The sequence below is a fragment of the Brassica rapa genome, chromosome A02 (assembly GCF_000309985.2).
Source record: "Brassica rapa cultivar Chiifu-401-42 chromosome A02, CAAS_Brap_v3.01, whole genome shotgun sequence".
Lineage (NCBI taxonomy): Eukaryota > Viridiplantae > Streptophyta > Magnoliopsida > Brassicales > Brassicaceae > Brassica > Brassica rapa.
The window spans coordinates 14428120-14447340 of NC_024796.2; the positions used below are offsets into that span (position 1 = coordinate 14428120).

At 32.9% G+C, this 19221-nt stretch overlaps 2 protein-coding genes across 2 annotated transcripts; one reads left to right on the forward strand and one right to left on the reverse strand.

The window, feature by feature from the left end:
• Nucleotides 1–1643: 1643 nt before the first annotated feature.
• Nucleotides 1644–5475, forward strand: LOC103853093 (phosphatidylinositol 4-phosphate 5-kinase 2). Its single transcript, XM_009129999.3, has 7 exons — nucleotides 1644–3005; nucleotides 3289–3619; nucleotides 3706–3816; nucleotides 3888–4081; nucleotides 4174–4304; nucleotides 4385–4478; nucleotides 4767–5475. Exons 1-7 carry the CDS (start codon nucleotides 1942–1944, stop codon nucleotides 5065–5067), a joined length of 2226 nt encoding a protein of 741 aa, XP_009128247.2. The 5' UTR covers nucleotides 1644–1941; the 3' UTR covers nucleotides 5068–5475.
• Nucleotides 5476–17413: 11938 nt separating this feature from the next.
• LOC103853096 (small ribosomal subunit protein S13, mitochondrial) lies at nucleotides 17414–18977 on the reverse strand. Its single transcript, XM_009130002.2, has 3 exons — nucleotides 18717–18977; nucleotides 17920–18144; nucleotides 17414–17836 (listed from the first exon to the last, which is right to left on the reverse strand). The coding sequence occupies exons 1-3, from the start codon at nucleotides 18783–18785 to the stop codon at nucleotides 17666–17668; spliced, it is 465 nt and encodes a 154-aa protein (XP_009128250.1). The 5' UTR covers nucleotides 18786–18977; the 3' UTR covers nucleotides 17414–17665.
• Nucleotides 18978–19221: the final 244 nt, after the last annotated feature.

Sequence of the window (19221 nt, forward strand, 5' to 3'; positions counted from 1 at the left end):
TTGTTTGTCAATGGTGAAAACTTGTAGACGACGGCAATTACGAATTAACTACGGTTACAATGAGATTAACCGAAATAAAAAGAACTTTTCATATTTACACACGCACTCAGGAACGCATATGTATATAATGATTATGTGTTGACGAGAGAACAGTTATCTCGGCGTGCTCATTTGGGTGAACATGTTCTTGGACCTGTGAATGTGTGTTATTTCACAAGTGAACTATAAAGCTGCATTTGGGTAAAAATAGATGTTACGTTATTAACTATGTTTAATCTGTAAAAAAATCAACATTAGACATTAGTATTTTACCATGAAAAGGAGTATCTATAATCAATAACAACATTTTTGTGTGTTTCTTAATGGTATACTATATACTATAACCAATATAAAACCAAACTTCATAACACATCTACTTGGTAAAAAGTTGAATTTGTTTTCTAAATGCGAGTCAGCTTTTGTTGTATTATTAAAACTGAAGCACTTTTAGTACTGTTTGGAAATATGGATAGTAGTATAAAATAAAATTATTTGAAAACATGTTAGTAGTATAAAAAAAACTATAATGTCGTTTTAATAATTTTATTAATATAACTACTTTTATTTTATTTTTATATTTCATTCAATTTAACAATTTCATTAATTATATTACATTAACAATAGATCACACCATTAGTTATATTATAATAATAATAGTGCAAATTTTATTTATCAGTTAATCAATATTATCTTGTGTCAATTATAAAAACAAAAATATAAAATAGTTGGATTTTGCATAAGGTTAAACGTTCAGTTTAGTTTGTTTCACTAAAACTTTTTTTTTTAATTTTAGTTTCAATCTGTTGAAAATTACATAACCAAAAACATAATTCAACAACATGTTTTTGTGAATAATATAATAACTTAAATCAAAATAATAAAAATATGTTTTATTCATTTTCACTTAATTCTTCGCTCCATATAATTATTTTACTAAATAAAAGATTTTTTCTATTTCATTGAATTTAGACAAACATAGAAAAAGTCTTTTTTTTTAATTAGTTTATAAAACCAATTAGGCATAAACATTGGTCATCTCTTTAGGTACGGACTATTTTTTTCGGGTATCGTTTTTTTGTTGTTTTGAAATTAGGCTTCGCATGAATATTATAGATTTGTGTGGATTTTGAGTTTTGAGTTGGATCCTTCTGGGTCTAGATGAATTCGGTTCTAATAAATAGTAACCTAAAAACAATCTAAATAACAAAGGTATCTAAAACGGGTTTGGATATTTGTATCAAAAATAATCATATTATCTGTTTAGGTCTATGTCTTATGAATACAATTAGTTATTTGGTTTACGACTCATCTAAAATATATAACAGTAACTCCGAAAAACAACACTGGTTTGAACTTTAAAAATGCTGTCATATAGTCATATTATTCATGTAATCATCAATTATTTATGGTGTAAAATTTTCTAATAAAAAACGTGAAATGTAATTGCATCCTGTCTAATATTATTATCTTACCCAAATCCCGTAATTACACTCAAGTCAATTAAATTGGTCATAACGACGCGACTTTTTTTGGCGGGCTGGTGGGCTTTTTGTGTCCACTTCCCAATGCTTATTCCAACACCATCTCACTGAATTTTACAAATCTACCCCTAAAATTAATTCATTTCTAAAGGTTTTTTGTTTCTCTCTTCACTTCTCTTCTCTCTCTATCTTTATCCTTTTGCTTTTGATGCTTCATTCTCCCTTTTCATTTTCCTCTCTGTAGCGTTTGTCTGTAGAAAACTCTCACCAAGGTTTCTTCTCAGATTTGAAATATAAAAAAAGAAAGAAAAGTTTCTACACCACGACAAAATCCGTTTGGTTCTCCGACAGATCTAACCTACAATCTTTCGAATGCCGTTGCAAAGATCTCGAAAAACGGTGGAAAGCGAGGGTTTATCTAATGTGTGAGCCTCTCGTGAGCGAACCAAAAGTCTCAAACGGCGTCGTACCCGAAGCTACTCAAGTTATACTATCCACCAGAAACGGCGTCGTTGTTCCGAAGAACGTTCTAGAAGGAGACGAAGCGGAGAGACGAGACGACTTGTTGCTACTTACCCTAACTCCGATGGTGCGATCCAAATCCCAAGGAGCCACCCAGCGCGTGACTCCCACGCCACCTCCGCCGGACGTCGAGAAGCCGTTACCTAACGGAGATCTCTACACCGGCACCTTCTCCGGCGGGTTCCCGAACGGATCGGGGAAGTATCTGTGGAACGACGGGTGTATGTACGAAGGCGAGTGGAAGCGCGGGAAGGCGAGCGGGAAAGGCAAGTTCTCGTGGCCGAGCGGCGCGACCTACGAGGGCGAGTTCAAGTCCGGGAGGATGGAAGGCTTCGGGACCTTCGTCGGCGCCGACGGAGACACCTACCGCGGCCACTGGATCGCCGATCGGAAACACGGCCACGGCGAGAAGCGCTACGTCAACGGGGACTTGTACGAGGGGACGTGGCGGCGGAATGTGCAGGACGGGAAGGGGAGGTACGTGTGGAAGAACGGGAACCAGTACACCGGCGAGTGGCGTAACGGCGTGATTAACGGGAAAGGCGTCCTCCTCTGGCCTAACGGGAACCGTTACGAGGGTCAGTGGGAGAACGGGGTTCCCAAAGGGCTGTTGACCTGTGCTGACGGGAGTTCTTGGAGTGAGATGAGGAGTTTCTTTGATGGGATTGAGAAGCGGAAGAGATCCAGCGTTGACAGTGGAGGTGGTGGTGGTGGGGAGAAGGTGTTTCCGAGGATTTGTATTTGGGAGTCGGATGGGGAAGCTGGGGATATTACCTGTGATATTGTTGATAATGTGGAAGCTTCGGTGATTTATAGAGATAGGTTGTCTGTTGATAGAGATGGGTTTAGGCAGTTTAGGAAGAATCCTTGTTGTTTCAGCGGTGAGGCTAAGAAGGCTGGTGAGACTATCTCCAAAGGCCATAAGAAGTATGATTTGATGCTCAACTTGCAACATGGCATCAGGTAATACATTCATTCTTCTTAATCAGTTTAGTCCTTAGGTTCTAAACCTCTTTTTAATAAATTAGTTTAAATCAACTAATAATATTAGTAAAAAATCACAAATTTGTCTAATTTAGTTTATTTTATATATTAATTTTATTGTTCAACTCAAAACTAAAATATTTTTATATAAATGTCATATATATATAAAATAAATTAGTATAAAACGTTAAATTAAAAATAATAATGTTTGGGCAGTTATGTGGTTATGAATCTGTGTTCTGACCAAAGTTTGATACTTTAGGTATACTGTCGGCAAACATGCTTCAGTTGTACGAGACCTTAAGCAGAGTGATTTCAACCCGAGTGAAAAGTTCTGGACGAGGTTCCCACCGGAGGGTTCTAAGACTACGCCCCCGCATCAGTCTGTGGACTTCCGCTGGAAAGACTACTGCCCTTTGGTGTTTAGACGGCTGAGGGAGCTTTTCACGGTGGATCCTGCTGATTACATGTTAGCTATCTGTGGGGACGATGCTCTTCGGGAACTGTCTTCACCTGGAAAAAGTGGGAGCTTTTTTTACTTAACTCAAGATGACAGGTTTATGATTAAGACTGTGAAGAAATCAGAAGTCAAGGTTAGTTAGTCGTTGGCTCTTGTCTTGACTTCTTGTTTCTTATTTGCATTCACACTAACTTGACCTGAAGTTTTTTGTTTTCTTAGGTGCTCCTACGTATGCTTCCAAACTACTACAAGCACATCTGCCAATATGAAAACTCACTTGTGACTAAGTTCTACGGTGTACATTGCATCAAACCTGTTGGTGGCCAGAAGGTTTGTGCTGTTCATCAAGACTATTTGCTTCCATTGGATAATTTTCTAACGTTTTTTTTTAATCTTACCAGACTCGGTTTATTGTCATGGGGAACTTGTTCTGCTCAGAATATAGAATCCAGAGACGGTTTGACCTTAAAGGGTCTTCCCATGGACGCTCCACCTCCAAACCTGAAGCTGAAATTGATGAAACAACTACTCTCAAGGACCTTGATCTTAACTTTTCTTTCCGTCTTCAGAGAAATTGGTATAAAGAACTAATGACGTAAGCTATCCAAATCACTTCTACCTCTTCTCTTCTCTGCTTATGCTATTTTTGGCTGCACATTACTAATCTGGGTGCATATCAATGAGCAGGCAAATTAAACGGGACTGTGAGTTCTTGGAAGCTGAGAGAATAATGGATTATAGCCTTTTAATCGGAGTTCATTTCCGAGATGACAATACAGGAGACAAGATGGGTCTTTCTCCATTCGTTTTGAGATCTGGTTAGTTATAACACCCTTCTCCTTCTTCCTCAAATCTTATTCTGCTGCTAGACCTGACCCATTGTAATGATATTGTGCAGGTAAGATAGAGTCATATCAAAACGAGAAATACATCCGCGGTTGTCGGTTCCTAGAAGCTGAACTTCAAGACATGGACCGTATCTTAGCTGGCAGGTACGCCAATCATCACAGTAAATGTTAAGTTGACCCAACATGACAGTCTTTTTGCATTCATAGTCACACAGAGTGGTTGAAGGGTTCAGTTTGAATGATTCCATATGAGAACTACGTTACATCGCAACGCATTATTAGTATTAAAAGTTGCTTGGCAGTTTTGTGGGGGCAGGCTCTATTGAATTGAAAACACAATAACTTTGTGGGGGCAAACACACAGATCATGTGTGGGGGCCTTTTTTAATGAGAAATGTAATTGAAAAATTTGATTGATTTTCTTTTTTGCAGGAAACCGTTGATAAGATTAGGTGCAAACATGCCTGCAAGAGCAGAACGAATGGCTAGAAGAAGCGACTTTGATCAATATTCCTCTGGAGGAACAAACTACTTGTCACACGGTGAGGTGTACGAGGTGGTTTTGTACTTCGGAATCATTGACATTTTGCAAGATTACGACATAAGCAAGAAGATAGAGCATGCTTATAAGTCTCTACAAGCGGATCCGTCTTCAATCTCAGCGGTTGATCCAAAACTATACTCCAAGCGGTTTAGAGATTTCATCAGCAGAATCTTCATTGAAGACGGCTAAAGATAATCCAAAGGTCTCTTCTTGTGTTTCAACTCTATGGAATTGAGAGCCCAAAGGGGCATATGCTGCTTGAATGGGGCAAAGGTTGACTTCATAGCGTGATGAGGTGAATTGAATTCTTTCATTTTATATTAATGAGAGTGATGAGGTGATCAAAAAAACAAATTTTTGGGTTGGGGATTTTATTTTTCTTTTGGAGGTGAGGAAGATATATGTGAATATAGATTTGTGGAGGTGAAGAAAAGTACATAAGCTGAGGAAAAAAAATTTGGGGAATAAGATAAATTTAAATGAAAAGGATGGGTGTTTTATATTAGTCCCATTTGTTTTAGTTCCCCTTTTTTTGTAAACTAATTTTATTAGTTGAGACAAGAAAAAAATGCTAAAGATTTATTAAAATCTTCAAAAGAGGTCCCTCCCATATTCTTCCCATGGGATCCATCTCCTTCACCATCCTTTTCACATCTAAAGAAACTTTACCAACAACTGTTGTTATTCAAACTCTATTTCAAGTCTCATGTATGTGGTTCACATACATATTTGTGTAAGGATGATATTGGGGGCAAATGTGATAATATTTGTTCATATATGGAAAATGAATCGACTGATGTACCTATGCATGTTACAAAATATTTGGAGAAATCACAAATTCATAATACGAAAACATGTAATGTATATATTATGGTCAAAAGTAGAGAGAGAGTTTGTAATTGAGGAGGTTGTGTTATATCCTGAAAAGAAGAGAAAGCGAAGAGAGAAGACCACACATGTCTGCTTTTTTGTAAACTCTCTGTAATAAACATCTCACATTACCATTTCTTTATTATAGTATTTATAGTATGGTTTTCGATGTGTTTGTTGACTATTTTTATATATAAATATATTCTCCAGTCCGATCTATTCAGTTAGTACCAGTCCACGTTGCTTTGCATTGTAGATTTTAAATATGTAAAGCTTTTTGTGTTCACAGTAGACAAGTATGTGTTGGCAAAAAAGAAAAGACGAGTATGATATTATTGAATAACTGACTTAAAGGGCATCTCCAACTACAAACACTATTTTAGTGTTAAAACCACACTATTTTAGTGTAATTTCAACACTAAAACCAAAGTCTTCTCCAACTATAACACTAAACTTCACACTAAAATTATTTTATAATATTATATGTATTAAGTTTTTTATTTATCATTTATTTAATTGTATGTTTTAGTAATAAAATAAGTGAATAGTGTTTTAGTAGGATGAATAGTGTTTTAGTGTGGTGAATAGTGTCACACCAAATTTGGTGTCAAATTTTAGTGTTACATTAAAATAGTGTAATTTTTGCAGTCCCATTGGAGATGATTTGGTGCAAAAATCACACTAAAATAGTGTTTTGCAGTTCCATTGGAGCTGACCTAAGAGCATCTCCAACCCCACTCCATATTTTACTCCAAAATTGAGAAAATAGAGTGGGAAATGGAGTGATGAACAAAAAATAAAAGCATTACTCTATAAATGGAGTAATCTTTTTATTTTTTGTTCATTACTCCATTTCCCACTCCATTTTCTCAATTTTGGAGTGAAATATAGAGTGGGGTTGGAGATGCCCTAAGTAGTGAGGAATACATATTTTCATGCATGCTTACTTTGACCCACTCGACATACTCAGAAATTTAAATTAAATTCTTGTATGTAAACCATTTTATGATTTTTTTCTAAATAACCAGTAGAGCAAATAAGTGTAAGAAGTCATAAATTAAAACTGATTAAAACTAAAAGCAATAGATTTTGTCACTAATTATCCTCAGATCATAGTCCAGATTTCTATGATATTTAAAATATATTATATTTTAAAAGATTTTTGCTGTTTTAAAATATGATAATGTTAAAATTAATTTATATTTAACCAATAATATTTTACAGTAATTTATGATTGGCTAAACTACTTTTAGTTTAGATTTTAAATGACGTTTTTCTAAAGTATTTTTTTTTTCAATTTTTGCAATTCATAGACATGATATATCGTCTAGACATTATTTGAAAAATAATTTGCGATGAAAAATATTTTGCCATATGTCCTCTCAAAATCACGTTCGCAAAAAAATGGTTACATGTCTAATAAAATTGATGACATAGTCTATAACTAAATGATAACATTTAATGTTTATTTATATTTTTTTGTAAACTTTTTAGAATATTGTAATAATCCATACATTATATTTAATGTTTTTTTTGTGAGCAACTTAAATAGATTCATATAGACTGTACAAACCAAACTGGTAGCTCCACATTCATATGGACAACAAACGACAATTGCTTTTTTGCACTGCGTGCGAGACTGTCCGTTCTTGAATTTTGCGTCTGTGGTATATGAATGAGCTCGTAGCTGTTGAAACTTCTCTTCAAGATCTTTATGTCTTGCAAAGGCTGGTCATTCTTTTGGTTCCTAAACCATTTTCACCAACTGAGAAAAATCTGTTGCAAATATAACTTTCAGCTGTCTTAGATTCCTCATGCATTATAATTCCCAAATGAGAGCTTTATCTCCGAGTGAAGTGGCGTCTGTCTCACTCTTGTATTCTTCGCTCCCATTAAACCAGCAAAAACTTTTCAGTGTGCTATACCACTCTTGTCCCAAATAGATTTCTTGATTTTTCCATGATCCATCCGTAAAACACCATCTACCTCTAATAGACAATACTATTGCTTCTACTGGTAATCGAGTTTGATTGATTTCTTGTGTAAGTAAAATATGTGCATCAACCCAAAGTAATGACTCCGTTTTTGGCAATTTGAGAGTATGTATAGGATCAATATTCAAATTGCTAAATACTTTGTTGTTTATTCCTTTCACATGTACCATAAAATCCATGCAAATTGTTGATCTTCCAATTTAGGAGAAACCTTCTAACATAAATGATCCATGTTTGCAAAAAGAGATTGAGTGGAAAAGATATCTGGATTCAATGAAATTCGTGAGAGTGTCCAAACCTGAACCACCGGTGGATATTCAAAAAACAGATGTTTATGGATTCCTCTGGTGCTCTACATCATGCACAAATTGTATCCCCTTTGTATTCTTCTTTTTAACCGCTATACACCTTGATACCAGTTGTAATAAAAAATGTTACATATTAGGTGCACAACGTATTTTCTAGAAGAAAGCCTTCACTGGAGAGACCTAAGGACCATAATACTCTAGTAGCATTCTTTTTCTATCTGGGTAAACTCATTATACTTGATATCAAAATTTAATAGTGTATCTTCTATTATTAATAAAATGCTTTCCATCACGATCTGTTTTTTTTTTAAATTATACAGGGATATCCTTGCTCCACAAAAGTGGTATAGACTAATCATGTGTTACCACGTATCGATTTTTTATTTATGCCAAAATGTTAATTTCTCAGTGGCCATGACTCAAACCCTGCCGATCTACTATCTTATTTTGACTTAATGGTTTATTTTTAATTATTTTGCATCTTGAGAATCCACCAAAGTCCGAATGACATGTTGATTCCATGTTCTCGATGTTACATTTAATATTGATTTATATTTATGGTAAAATTTTCAGAATATGGTAAATAATTCATGCATCATTGAAATAAATATATTCAATTATTACATTACAATTTTAAATTATTTTTAAATTCTATTTCTTATAATTATCAATTTTATTACTAAAATTTTCAAAAATATATACATTTTCTTTTGTAAAATTAGAAAATTTTAATCTTAAAATTATTAGTTTTTAATGTATCTACAAATTTTATAAATACTGTTTAGTTTTAATTTTCATAATTATAGAGTTTTATATCAATTTTTATTAATTTTATACAAATTGATTTAATAATATTTAACAAAAAATAGATAGAAAAATCTATCCAAGATTATAATTTTAAATATATACATATATATTCGTAAGTATAATTTAAAATAAACAAAATTATTTTTGGGTTTAATTAAATCAAAATTATATTAAAATATTGGTAAGAAAATATCAAAATCGACAATATTAATAAAATTTGATCTTTAAATATAGTTAAATATTTTTTTACTGCGCATGGCTCATAAAATCACCTAGTTTTAGATTATGAAAAGGAATAGTAGTAATTAGTAATACTCCATGTTTCATTTCTTGAGTAGTACAGTACTTATTAATGATTCTTAAATTAAATATTCCTGCACTTTTAGTTTTAAAATATATATATACATACGAGCACTTTCAGCTTTCTTGCGAACCAAGTTTTAAGTTACTTGGTTATACTCGTAATACTACATAAATCGATGAGAATGAACACGCTCCCGCATGCAGGTGACAAGTCAAAGTTTCATTTTTCTTTCTTTCAAAGCAAAGAATATACTCCAAGAGTTGCTAACCTAATGTTTTTATTATGTAATTATACAATAGTTGAGCATTCGAAATACAATTAACAAAACGAAGGTACAAAATATCTTAACAGAGACAAAAGAAGAAGATAGAAGTGTACGTACTGTCTGAATAAATTAACTATAACGTAAATAAAATAAAATAAAATGAACAACTGTTCACTAAACGAGAAAATAGGAAAAAGACAGAGCTCTGAACAGTAGCTAGGTCTGCCAAAAACTTGCATGCCTAAAAAGCTTTTTAATTTATTTTCACAGATATCAACAATCTTTCTTACTCGTAGGTGTACTATTTATTTCTAATTTATTTAAACTATTAAAACTGAAGTACAAAATGTACTTAACCCTTAATTTTCCACAATAATTACCATTGCATGCCACTGACTCATTTAACAACATTACAAATCAACCTTAATTCAATTAATTGAATTAACCAAACATCACGTGTTCCCTTAACCAACCTTAACTCGGTTAGAAATTTGAATGCCGTCATAAATTCAATCTATCCAATGCTGTAGAGTCGTAAACTGCTAATATAAAGAACCATGTTTGTCAAATCTATAACATAAAATTATAATATATTAAGTCTACTATATTTCATCTAATACTTAACCAAACGTGTACTTCAATTATATACTCTGATCAAGAAAATTAATATTATATGTATATAATCTGTATTTGGTGGTCTGTAAAAGATTTTCATACCAAACTGCATACTTACATATGGTTTGTGTAACCACGTTTTTAATATTATTTAGCCGAACCATTTATGAAATACTAAATTTGGAATGTTATATTCAGCAGATTTTTCGATGCACACACAATCTATATCATTAATTTTGTAGAACCTTAATATAAAAAAAAATTCCAAAGAGGACTCCTGTTTTTAAGCTATCACAATAACCAAATCTATATCATTCTTACAAACAAAATCTGCATATATATTCCTTTCAAACTTCAAATGCATTCTATTCAAAAGGTAATATTAACTAATAAAATATGGAAATGTAAAAATACATTTATTAGTGTTACTTCAAAATTTGTATATTCTATTTCCAAAACGTGAAATCACGTATGACTAAATATAATAATTCTTTTTTAAAAAACATCTTAATTGTATGATATTTTATAGTACAAGATCTAAATCTCTTATCTTAACCAACCCTAACTGATTAACTATTAAAATAAAAAGAATTGTTATTAAATATTTTAAGATATGTATATATTCTTTTTAAAATGTGTAAATCATGTTTGACTAATATTTAGTCAAGATTTTTTTAACCTATAGACTCGACCAAACAATATATATACAACATTCCTATAGCGTGGAATCAAATTCTTACTCACAGAACAACTAAAAAATGTTTATGAAAACAATTTTTACTCTACTATCTATTCTAGAGGTGGGAAAAAAAATCTGAATCCGAAGAACCGAATCGAATCATAACCGAAATTGATTAAATATCTGAACGGATTCAAAATTTTGGTATCTAAAGAACCAAAACCAAAACCGAATCCGACCCGAACCGAAGTATTTCGGGTACCCGAATGTATCCAAAATAGATTTGTATACCCCGTATATAAATATATTTTAGATTTAATTTCTATTAAAAACATCCAAAATATATAAGATATTTTTAAATTGTTCAAATACTTGAAAATATATACAAATAGTCAAAGGTAAATGAATAAAATAGCTAAAATATACCCAAAACACCAAAAATACTTGAAATATCTATTGATTATTTATCCAAATATTCAAACCAAATCAAATTATATGTTAAGTTTAGGTATTTTGATATATGTTATTCAAATTTATATGTGATATATTATTTTGTTTGTATATTTTGAGAAATTTAAATTATAAAATGAATTTTAAAATTTTAAAAATAATTTTAATGGGTTATCTTAATCCGAACCAAACCCGCAAAGATCCAAACCGAACCCGAACCAAAACTTAGAAATACCCGAATGGAGCTGAAATCTTTGACCCCGAAAATCTGAAACCCGAATAGACCCGAACCAAACCTGAATGGGTACCCGAAAGCCCACCACTAATCTATTCATATATTTAAGCATTCATAACAAATATCATATCAATCAACTACCACAAAATCTTTTTGTGTGCTTAATCTTGCCGTTCACGTAAAATATCTTAATTTTCTCAACTTATATTCGTTTATTACGTTAAGCAAAGAATCAAACTTGGAATAAAATCGTATAGAATATTCGCTATATAATACTAAAAATTCACAACTAACAAAATCTTAGATATTAATATTGACTTACTCTAACCTTTCCTAACTAGCTATATATACCTCTTTCCTAATAATCTAAACACCATATCATTCAACGCAAATCCTCCGAAAATATCTACTATGACTACTTTTCATGCTCTCACAAAACTCAGGCCTTATAAAAATAATCAGCGAGTTTAAGTTAAGTGCTTACAAGATGAACACCGCTTCTAGAGATACCTTTGAGATGGTATTAACAGACTAATGGGTAAACCAATATTTCTAAACATTTGTTGTGTTATAACAGGTGACTGCTTTAACAAGCTAAACTAATATTTCCTCTGTTTTGTTTTGTAGGGAAACAAAATCCAAGCCTGTTGCAAAAGAACACACATGTACCATGTTCAGCATGCTATACCAGTTGAAATATGGGGAGTAATTAAAAATGTTCAAATCAATGCAGCTGGTAGCAGGGCAGACGTGTTTCTGTTTATTTCCCAAAAAAAAAAAAATTACATAGATTTTGATTTGTGATTCAGGTCCACTATTTATTCGGTTACAAATGATAAATATTTTAAAACCATAACAAAATGGCGCAAATCAATTCATCTAATTAGGCTTTGTAAATATTTAATAGAGATATACATATTTTTATATGTTTTTGGGTTACTTTTCCAATTGTTTGTATATTTGCTAGCGATTTTATTGTTTGTAAAGCTATATAAGCAAAAATTTAAAACAAGCTATAAATCACAAATTTTAGATTTTCTTATTTAATAAAACTATTAAATCTCAAATAAATGTTCTAATATTATACACTTTATGTTTAGTTTACCAAGTAAAAAAAAATTACAATATAAGAACAATACAACCTCAAAGCTTAAAAATGTACACTAAACAACATAAACAAGATACACCAATGTCACAACTAATAACATATGAAACAATAACATGAATATTTTTACAATAAACAAAACATATAATTACATCGAACATACATCCGCGCGGACGCGCGGGTCAAAAACTAGTGTTACTTTAAGAAAAACATAGATAATAGTATTATTTACTGATTTAGGCAATAAGCTTGCGAAGAAGATACAGTATGATCTTTTTCATGTGAGGTCTGCCGATCTGTCTTGTTTTCTTCTGTCATGTTTGCCTTGTTGAACTCATTATATTTATAATATATATTCTGATTTTTCTGTGTGTGTTTATATGCATAGCGCGATAGCCATATGAATTGTACGCCAAGCTAAATTTAAAAATATGTTTTTTCAAAAAAAAAAAAATTTAAAAATATGTGAGAAACTTATTTATTTTGATGATATATAAATCACTAGACTGGAGCATTATGTTTTAGAAAGCTAATAACAATTAACTGTAAATCGCTTAGGACTATTGTTTTGGTGTTTTAGTCACTCAAAGCTAATTAAAAATGTTCTCTTTACTTTATAAATAAATTCACCAGGACAATGTATACTCGGCGATCTATGCAAGACATGTGTAGACAAGCGTTTTGTCAATTGTCTTCAACTAAGTAATTTATACTAAATCATCATGAAAATTTCAAACTATTGAATTGTTTGCAGGGGGATCATCCCAATGCAATGCAAACAAAATCCAAATCCAGGTGAATCTTCTTTGCCACGCCTTTGCTACTTTATTTATCACATTTTTTTTCTAAATCTAATAGATTTTTTTATTAGGGTCTATGAATCGTAATACCATCCAAGTTGTGCAACGATAGTAGACTAGAGCATATTAAAATGCAATTAGCTATTGTTTAGAACTTATTGTGAATTTTATAACAGCTTGATTTGATACTATTATAGTACGGTAGAAATAATAATAAATTTGAATTGTGAGTTTCGAAATGAGGGACGAGGAAACTTTTGAAGGCCTATTATTGGAAAACGTATCAACGTGAAAGTCAAGCCTACTTACTGACCTATTAACCATTTTTTGTTGAATAATTTGAGCTTTAAACTATAGGCTTTCTCTCACTTCATTAGTCTCCTTAAAAGGCAAAACATAGTTTTGTTTATAGCTAATCTGAATATCATAAACCAATACCAGACTAATGCATAGCTCTTAGCTACTGTGAATAAATTCTACAAAGGCCAAGCATGAGATCAAAGATTTGACACATTCGAGGCAAAAATAAATAAAATGAAGACAGAGAGCGATGGGGAATTTAGAAGAGAAAAATATCTAACTAGAAGATGAAGGGTCCTTTCTCTCTCTTATCTCTCTCGAATCTTTCAGAGAGAGAGAGTTTCATCTTTCTCGCCGTGAAGAATCAACGGGATGGTGATGTGTTTCTTCACCGATTCGCCGGATTCTCATCGGCATCGACTCCCGGCGTTCGGGCTTTGACTCTGGCAAGCGACGGTTTCGTTAAACGTCGTCTTGGCCGGCTTTTCTTCCGGCAAGCGGCGGCTTCCACAGCGTTGATCTTGGCCGGCTTTCTCTCCGGCATACGATGGCTTCTTCAGCGCCGTATTGGCCGGCTTACCTTCATCCTATCATCGTTTCATCTCCGATGTTGGGTCGTTTTTTTTACACCGGATTTGTCCGTGTTGTTTGTTTAGTTTTTCAGTTTTCTTTGAGCGTTTAATTGTCTCTCGTCGTTGTTGGTGCGGTTTGATCTGGAGCTTCCTGTTTCCGGTGTGTTCCGGTGGAGTGCTCGGTTAAACGCTCCGTCGGCGAGCTTCTGGCCGGTGACGTGGGTGACGTTTTCGCTTCTGTGCCACATGTCGTCTTCGTTCTTCTCGGAGCAGCACGTGGCTATGTGCTGTCGGCGAACCGTTATTGTTCATCCTTTGGGCTTCTTGCTGGTTGGGCTTTAAAGTTTACCCCTGTTTGCGTTTTTTCTTTTGGATCCTTTGTGTTGGGTCCTGTTTGTATTATATTCTGGTCTTTGTTGTTTTTTGGATCTTTTAATTTCAATAATAAAGAGATGGCAAAAAAAAAAAAAAGTGGCCTCAAATTGTCTGAAATTGAAAAGCCACCAAATATGGCCATTGGTATTTTTAATAGGCACATTAATTCACATTCCAACATAGGGTTCCACTATAAGGGGACACAGCCTCTCAGCCATCCTTTTCTTATCATTCTTGTATACTTCTATTTTCTGTTCCATGGAGAAAGCAGTTAAGTTTCATCTACAGTAATTTACACAAACAATATGATTCTTTCTTAATTTGCAATTGAACAGAATATTGTCCCATGTTAATTTTAAAGTGTTTTCAGTTTTATTTTGTATCGTTATGTTAGACATAGATTACTAGTTTTATATTTATTGCTATGTTTTAAACAGATGTACAAAACAAGAAAATGTTATTCTAAAACTACTAATAAGGACTAAAATTATTTGAATGCTGTAATAGTTTTGCAAATAAATAGAAAATGCTCTGGAGTTTTTCAATTAGGTATCTAAACTAAAAAATAATTTTATTTTAGTTAAATGTGTATTGAATCAGTACACAACATATATCATAAAAGTTTAAAGTGTTGAGAATATTTAGTTTTAGTTATTTTTCTACACGTAATTTTTTATTATTATTATTAAAAAAATATTAATAAATATCTATATAAAGATCCTTGAAAACAATGGACATCTAGTTCAAGAAACATAATTATTTTCAATAAATGAATCGGCTAGCAAGAGCAGAAGTTAGACATGTAAACCTAACGCTAATGATGGTGTCTTCTCTTCCTGAAGAAAATCTCATGATACATGACGCGTATTGTTTTCTTTGTTTCCACCACCATATATAGAACTTAATGTTGTTTTCTGTTGGTTGTAAAGTAAGTCCGTCGCGTTTTTTTTCACTTCAATATGATCATGGCTTTTATTATCGATTAATAATCTAAAGTCCTAATATTACAAATTTACCACGACAGGTTTCTATATATAAATATAGTGACATGCAATCACTCATTTTTGTATTACTTGAATAAACACAACCAATAATACATTTTTGATTGATTGCAGATGGAGACACCTATTATTTTTTTATAACGTTTGCATGATGTAATAATACTAAAATAGCTCACAAAAAAATAATACCAATATTATAGTTTTTGTGTGTGTATGTAAAAGTATTAATGACTTGGGTTGGATGTACCGCGTGTGTGTGCCATGATGTTACTCGAGATCAACCATGCAAGTTCCACATTTAGTAATAGTTTCTATCATGGCCGGTTTCACTTTCATGTAATAATTTTTTTTGAATTCTTGTTTTTTTTCTATACAACCCTCGAGTTTTTTTGTAACCGAATATATTGTGGATTAAAATCAACACCGTTCTCAAAATCAGTAGAAAACAAATTAGTGAATTACGTATTTTATTACAATTTGAACAAAACACAGAAGACGAAAATTAATCTCCAACAATGTATAATGATTAAATTCTCAAAACAATAAAAACACATCATCGCAAAGTTACAAAAACAAAATAAAATAAAAACACATTGTAGAATCATTATGTTTTTATATATGCTGCTAACCTTCTATTATATCTATTATAATATTTTTGACGTATACATCTCCAATATCTATTAGCTTTAAGTTATATATGGTCATAATATGAATGACATTTATAATAATTGTATGGCTGAAAAGAGGAAAACAAGCGAAATATAATCTTAAGTGGATATATAAGGATGATATTCATCTAAAGAGATTGTATTTGTGTTTGAGGCAACTTCTTGAATGGTGGTGGGTTGGTGGGGGCATCTTCCATGTTCTCCCCCAAATGCTTTGATATCTCAACGCTTCTTTTTATTTTATTACAAAAAACGCTCGTGATCATGGGACACTAATTTTTTTTTTTGGTATTAATAATAGACTTGTTAAATAAATACAGACAATTTTTTTTTTTAAAGATGAAATAGAATTTTATTTTGTTTCTGTTTCTCTCTTTTGTTCCATTACGTGGTAGTTATCCAAGCTTGGTTTTGTGTCGTTGTATAATAGCTTTATACCTTTTATATTTTATATACATGTTGTTAATAATTCAAAACAATAGCTAAAAACTCTTGCCACATATATCATCTATATTTGTGGATTTATATAGTTCCATGGATTGTTCTATAAAATATCTCTTGTTTTTTCTTTTTTGCTTTTTACATGAAAGGTCTCTTAAGGGCATATATCTTGTCAAGTAGTAGAAAGTGGAGTATATATCACGAGCGCAATTACAAAATAGGCAAAATAAATCTGAAGAAAAGAAAAGATGGATCACATGGTTGTGGGTCCATTTAAATGGGCCCATAGAATAAAAAGGCCCACTTAAGTAATGGTTCAAAAGCAAAAAAAAAACTTAGAAAATGACGGGTAGGGTGATTTAGACGAACAAAATAAATGGACAAGTAGAGATGACTGTTAGTACATAAATGTGATCGGGTCAAGTAGGCATCGACTAGTCCATTTACCAAATTGGTCTCCTTGTTCTATCAATTTCAAAATCGTTTGGTCTCATTTCTTGGGATCCTAATTCGATATCTTGTTCCCCATGATTCGTGTCCTCTCACATATCATATGCTTTTTGTAAATATCAAACGAATCAATGAAATATAAAATATAAATTTTGTTTGTAGCTTCAATGCTGACCTTAGATTCTTCTAATGGGTTTCAAAACAATTTAATGGGCTTCATCCATTGGGCTTCGATGGAAGAAGTTTACAATAGAATAATTACTCTTTAATTCTACCAGATCAAGAGGCTCGGTGACTAATAAAAAGTTGTTAATGGGCTAACGTTTTTATTCGTGTTATGAGGATAACAAATCAAACAAGAAACTAGAGAAACTCGAAAGTATTACAGAAGAAGAACAAGTTCAAGAGCATGTTTGCTAGAAAGTTCTCTTCTTCCTCTGCAATGGCAATTACAAAAAATAAGACCATAAACATGTCTGCTTATTTGATCAAACTTTCATCCCAACAGAGTAGTAGACTGGTAGTGCCACAGAAAGGTCTTGGCAGTTCTACTTGCGAGGAGCTTTCTTCTTTCCCGCAATGGCAACTCTCTTACCCTTCTTAGTGCGAGCATTAGTCTTGGTTCTTTGACCTCTGCAAGGCATCCCATGTCTATGTCTACTTCCTCTGTAACAGTCTACTTCCACCAGTCTCTGTATCTCCGATCCAACACGCCTCCTCTTCATACCAACAACAATCATGGAAACAAAACAAGCTTTAAAAAATCAAAGAAAGTATATGATTCTGAGAAAAGGGTTTTTACCAATTCATCACCATGTTGGTGCATGCCAACTTCTTCACGGAGGTCAATGAGTTCTTTACCAGTTAAGTCTCTGGCAAGTTTGTTGGTGATACCGAGCCCACAGAGAACCTGGTGAGACTTACGGCGACCTATTCCGTAAACTTCTTGAAGACCGGTCTTGAGGGGCTTGTGGTTTGGAACCTCTGCGTTTCCCACACGGATTCCTTGCACACGCAATCCATGAAACTACAGAGAAAGAGACCAAAGTAAATGGTTTTACAATACTTGGAAAACAAGGTAATGGCTTTAATAATTTTTGATTCACACAAGCTTAGTAACAAGTTTAGTTTCATCGAGTACTGATATTTCAATTTACTAAAAACTTTAATAAAATTTTGTTTTTAACAATTTAGGAATTGATGTTAAAAAAAAACAATTACAATTTAAGAGCCGCTCTTAAAATTTTAGGGACGGCCACACAGAATAGTCCCACATCAGATTTTCGAGTAATATATAAGGGACTTGGACAATTCAGACCGATTAGTTTTAAGTTGGATTAATATATAATCAATGCTTCCTTAAGAATTATCAATCCATTTTTTCCACAGAACAACTATGGAAAGGGTTGTTCGATGCTACATATCAAGCAAACGCTCCAGGAGAAATCCAATTCTAGTTTCAGCGAACAGTTAAAAGTCAAATGCTGAATCGATTCGATCTAATGAATCCCTAATTTTGAAGAAGATGGGAATGTCAGGAACCCTACTACATCGACGAGAATTCGAATTCGAGTTCGAGAGAGGAGATGAGGAACTCACCGATAGATTACGAAGCAGAGACTGGCTATGGTCAAACAAAGACGCCGCGGATCTGCGTAAACCAAACATCGTAGGTAGAAAGAAACTGTGTTGTTTCCAGAGATTCACGGCGAAGGAAGGAGAGAAAGGGTTTAAAGATTCAGTTCCAAACCGCCGTTCACGTTTACCGCGTTTTCAACCAAACGCAAACGCGTCTCTGCTTCCTACTTTCTACTCCGACTCTCTGAGGCTCATACTTCGCGCTTTTAATTTATTAGGAAAGGCCTCGAATCCCATAAGCTATATAAGTAATATTAGTTCTGTGAAAGTTGGTTTAAAGCTCAGCCCATTTTTTATGAATGTTATAAAGAAACCACCGTTCATGTTTTAGTAGGAACTTGCGTAATTGGTCAAGATCTTTCTTTCTGCTGGAAAGTAAATATCATTTCAGAGATTGACGTTGAAGTTTACAAGATGTGATTAACAAATTATAAGACCTTTTAACTTTGTTATGCTGAAAAGTAAA

Excerpts from the sequence above, each read along its gene's own strand:
- LOC103853093 (XM_009129999.3), top strand. The coding sequence starts at position 1,942 with ATGTGTGAGCCTCTCGTGAGCGAACCAAAAGTCTCAAACGGCGTCGTA. Across the intron at positions 3,620-3,705 it reads TGAAGAAATCAGAAGTCAAG|GTGCTCCTACGTATGCTTCC; the intron begins GTTAGTTAGTCG and ends TTGTTTTCTTAG. Across the intron at positions 4,479-4,766 it reads GACCGTATCTTAGCTGGCAG|GAAACCGTTGATAAGATTAG; the intron begins GTACGCCAATCA and ends TCTTTTTTGCAG.
- LOC103853096 (XM_009130002.2), bottom strand. The coding sequence starts at position 18,785 with ATGTTTGGTTTACGCAGATCCGCGGCGTCTTTGTTTGACCATAGCCAG. Across the intron at positions 18,145-18,716 it reads CTCTGCTTCGTAATCTATCG|TTTCATGGATTGCGTGTGCA; the intron begins GTGAGTTCCTCA and ends CTTTCTCTGTAG. Across the intron at positions 17,837-17,919 it reads ACCAACATGGTGATGAATTG|AGGAGGCGTGTTGGATCGGA; the intron begins GTAAAAACCCTT and ends GTTGGTATGAAG.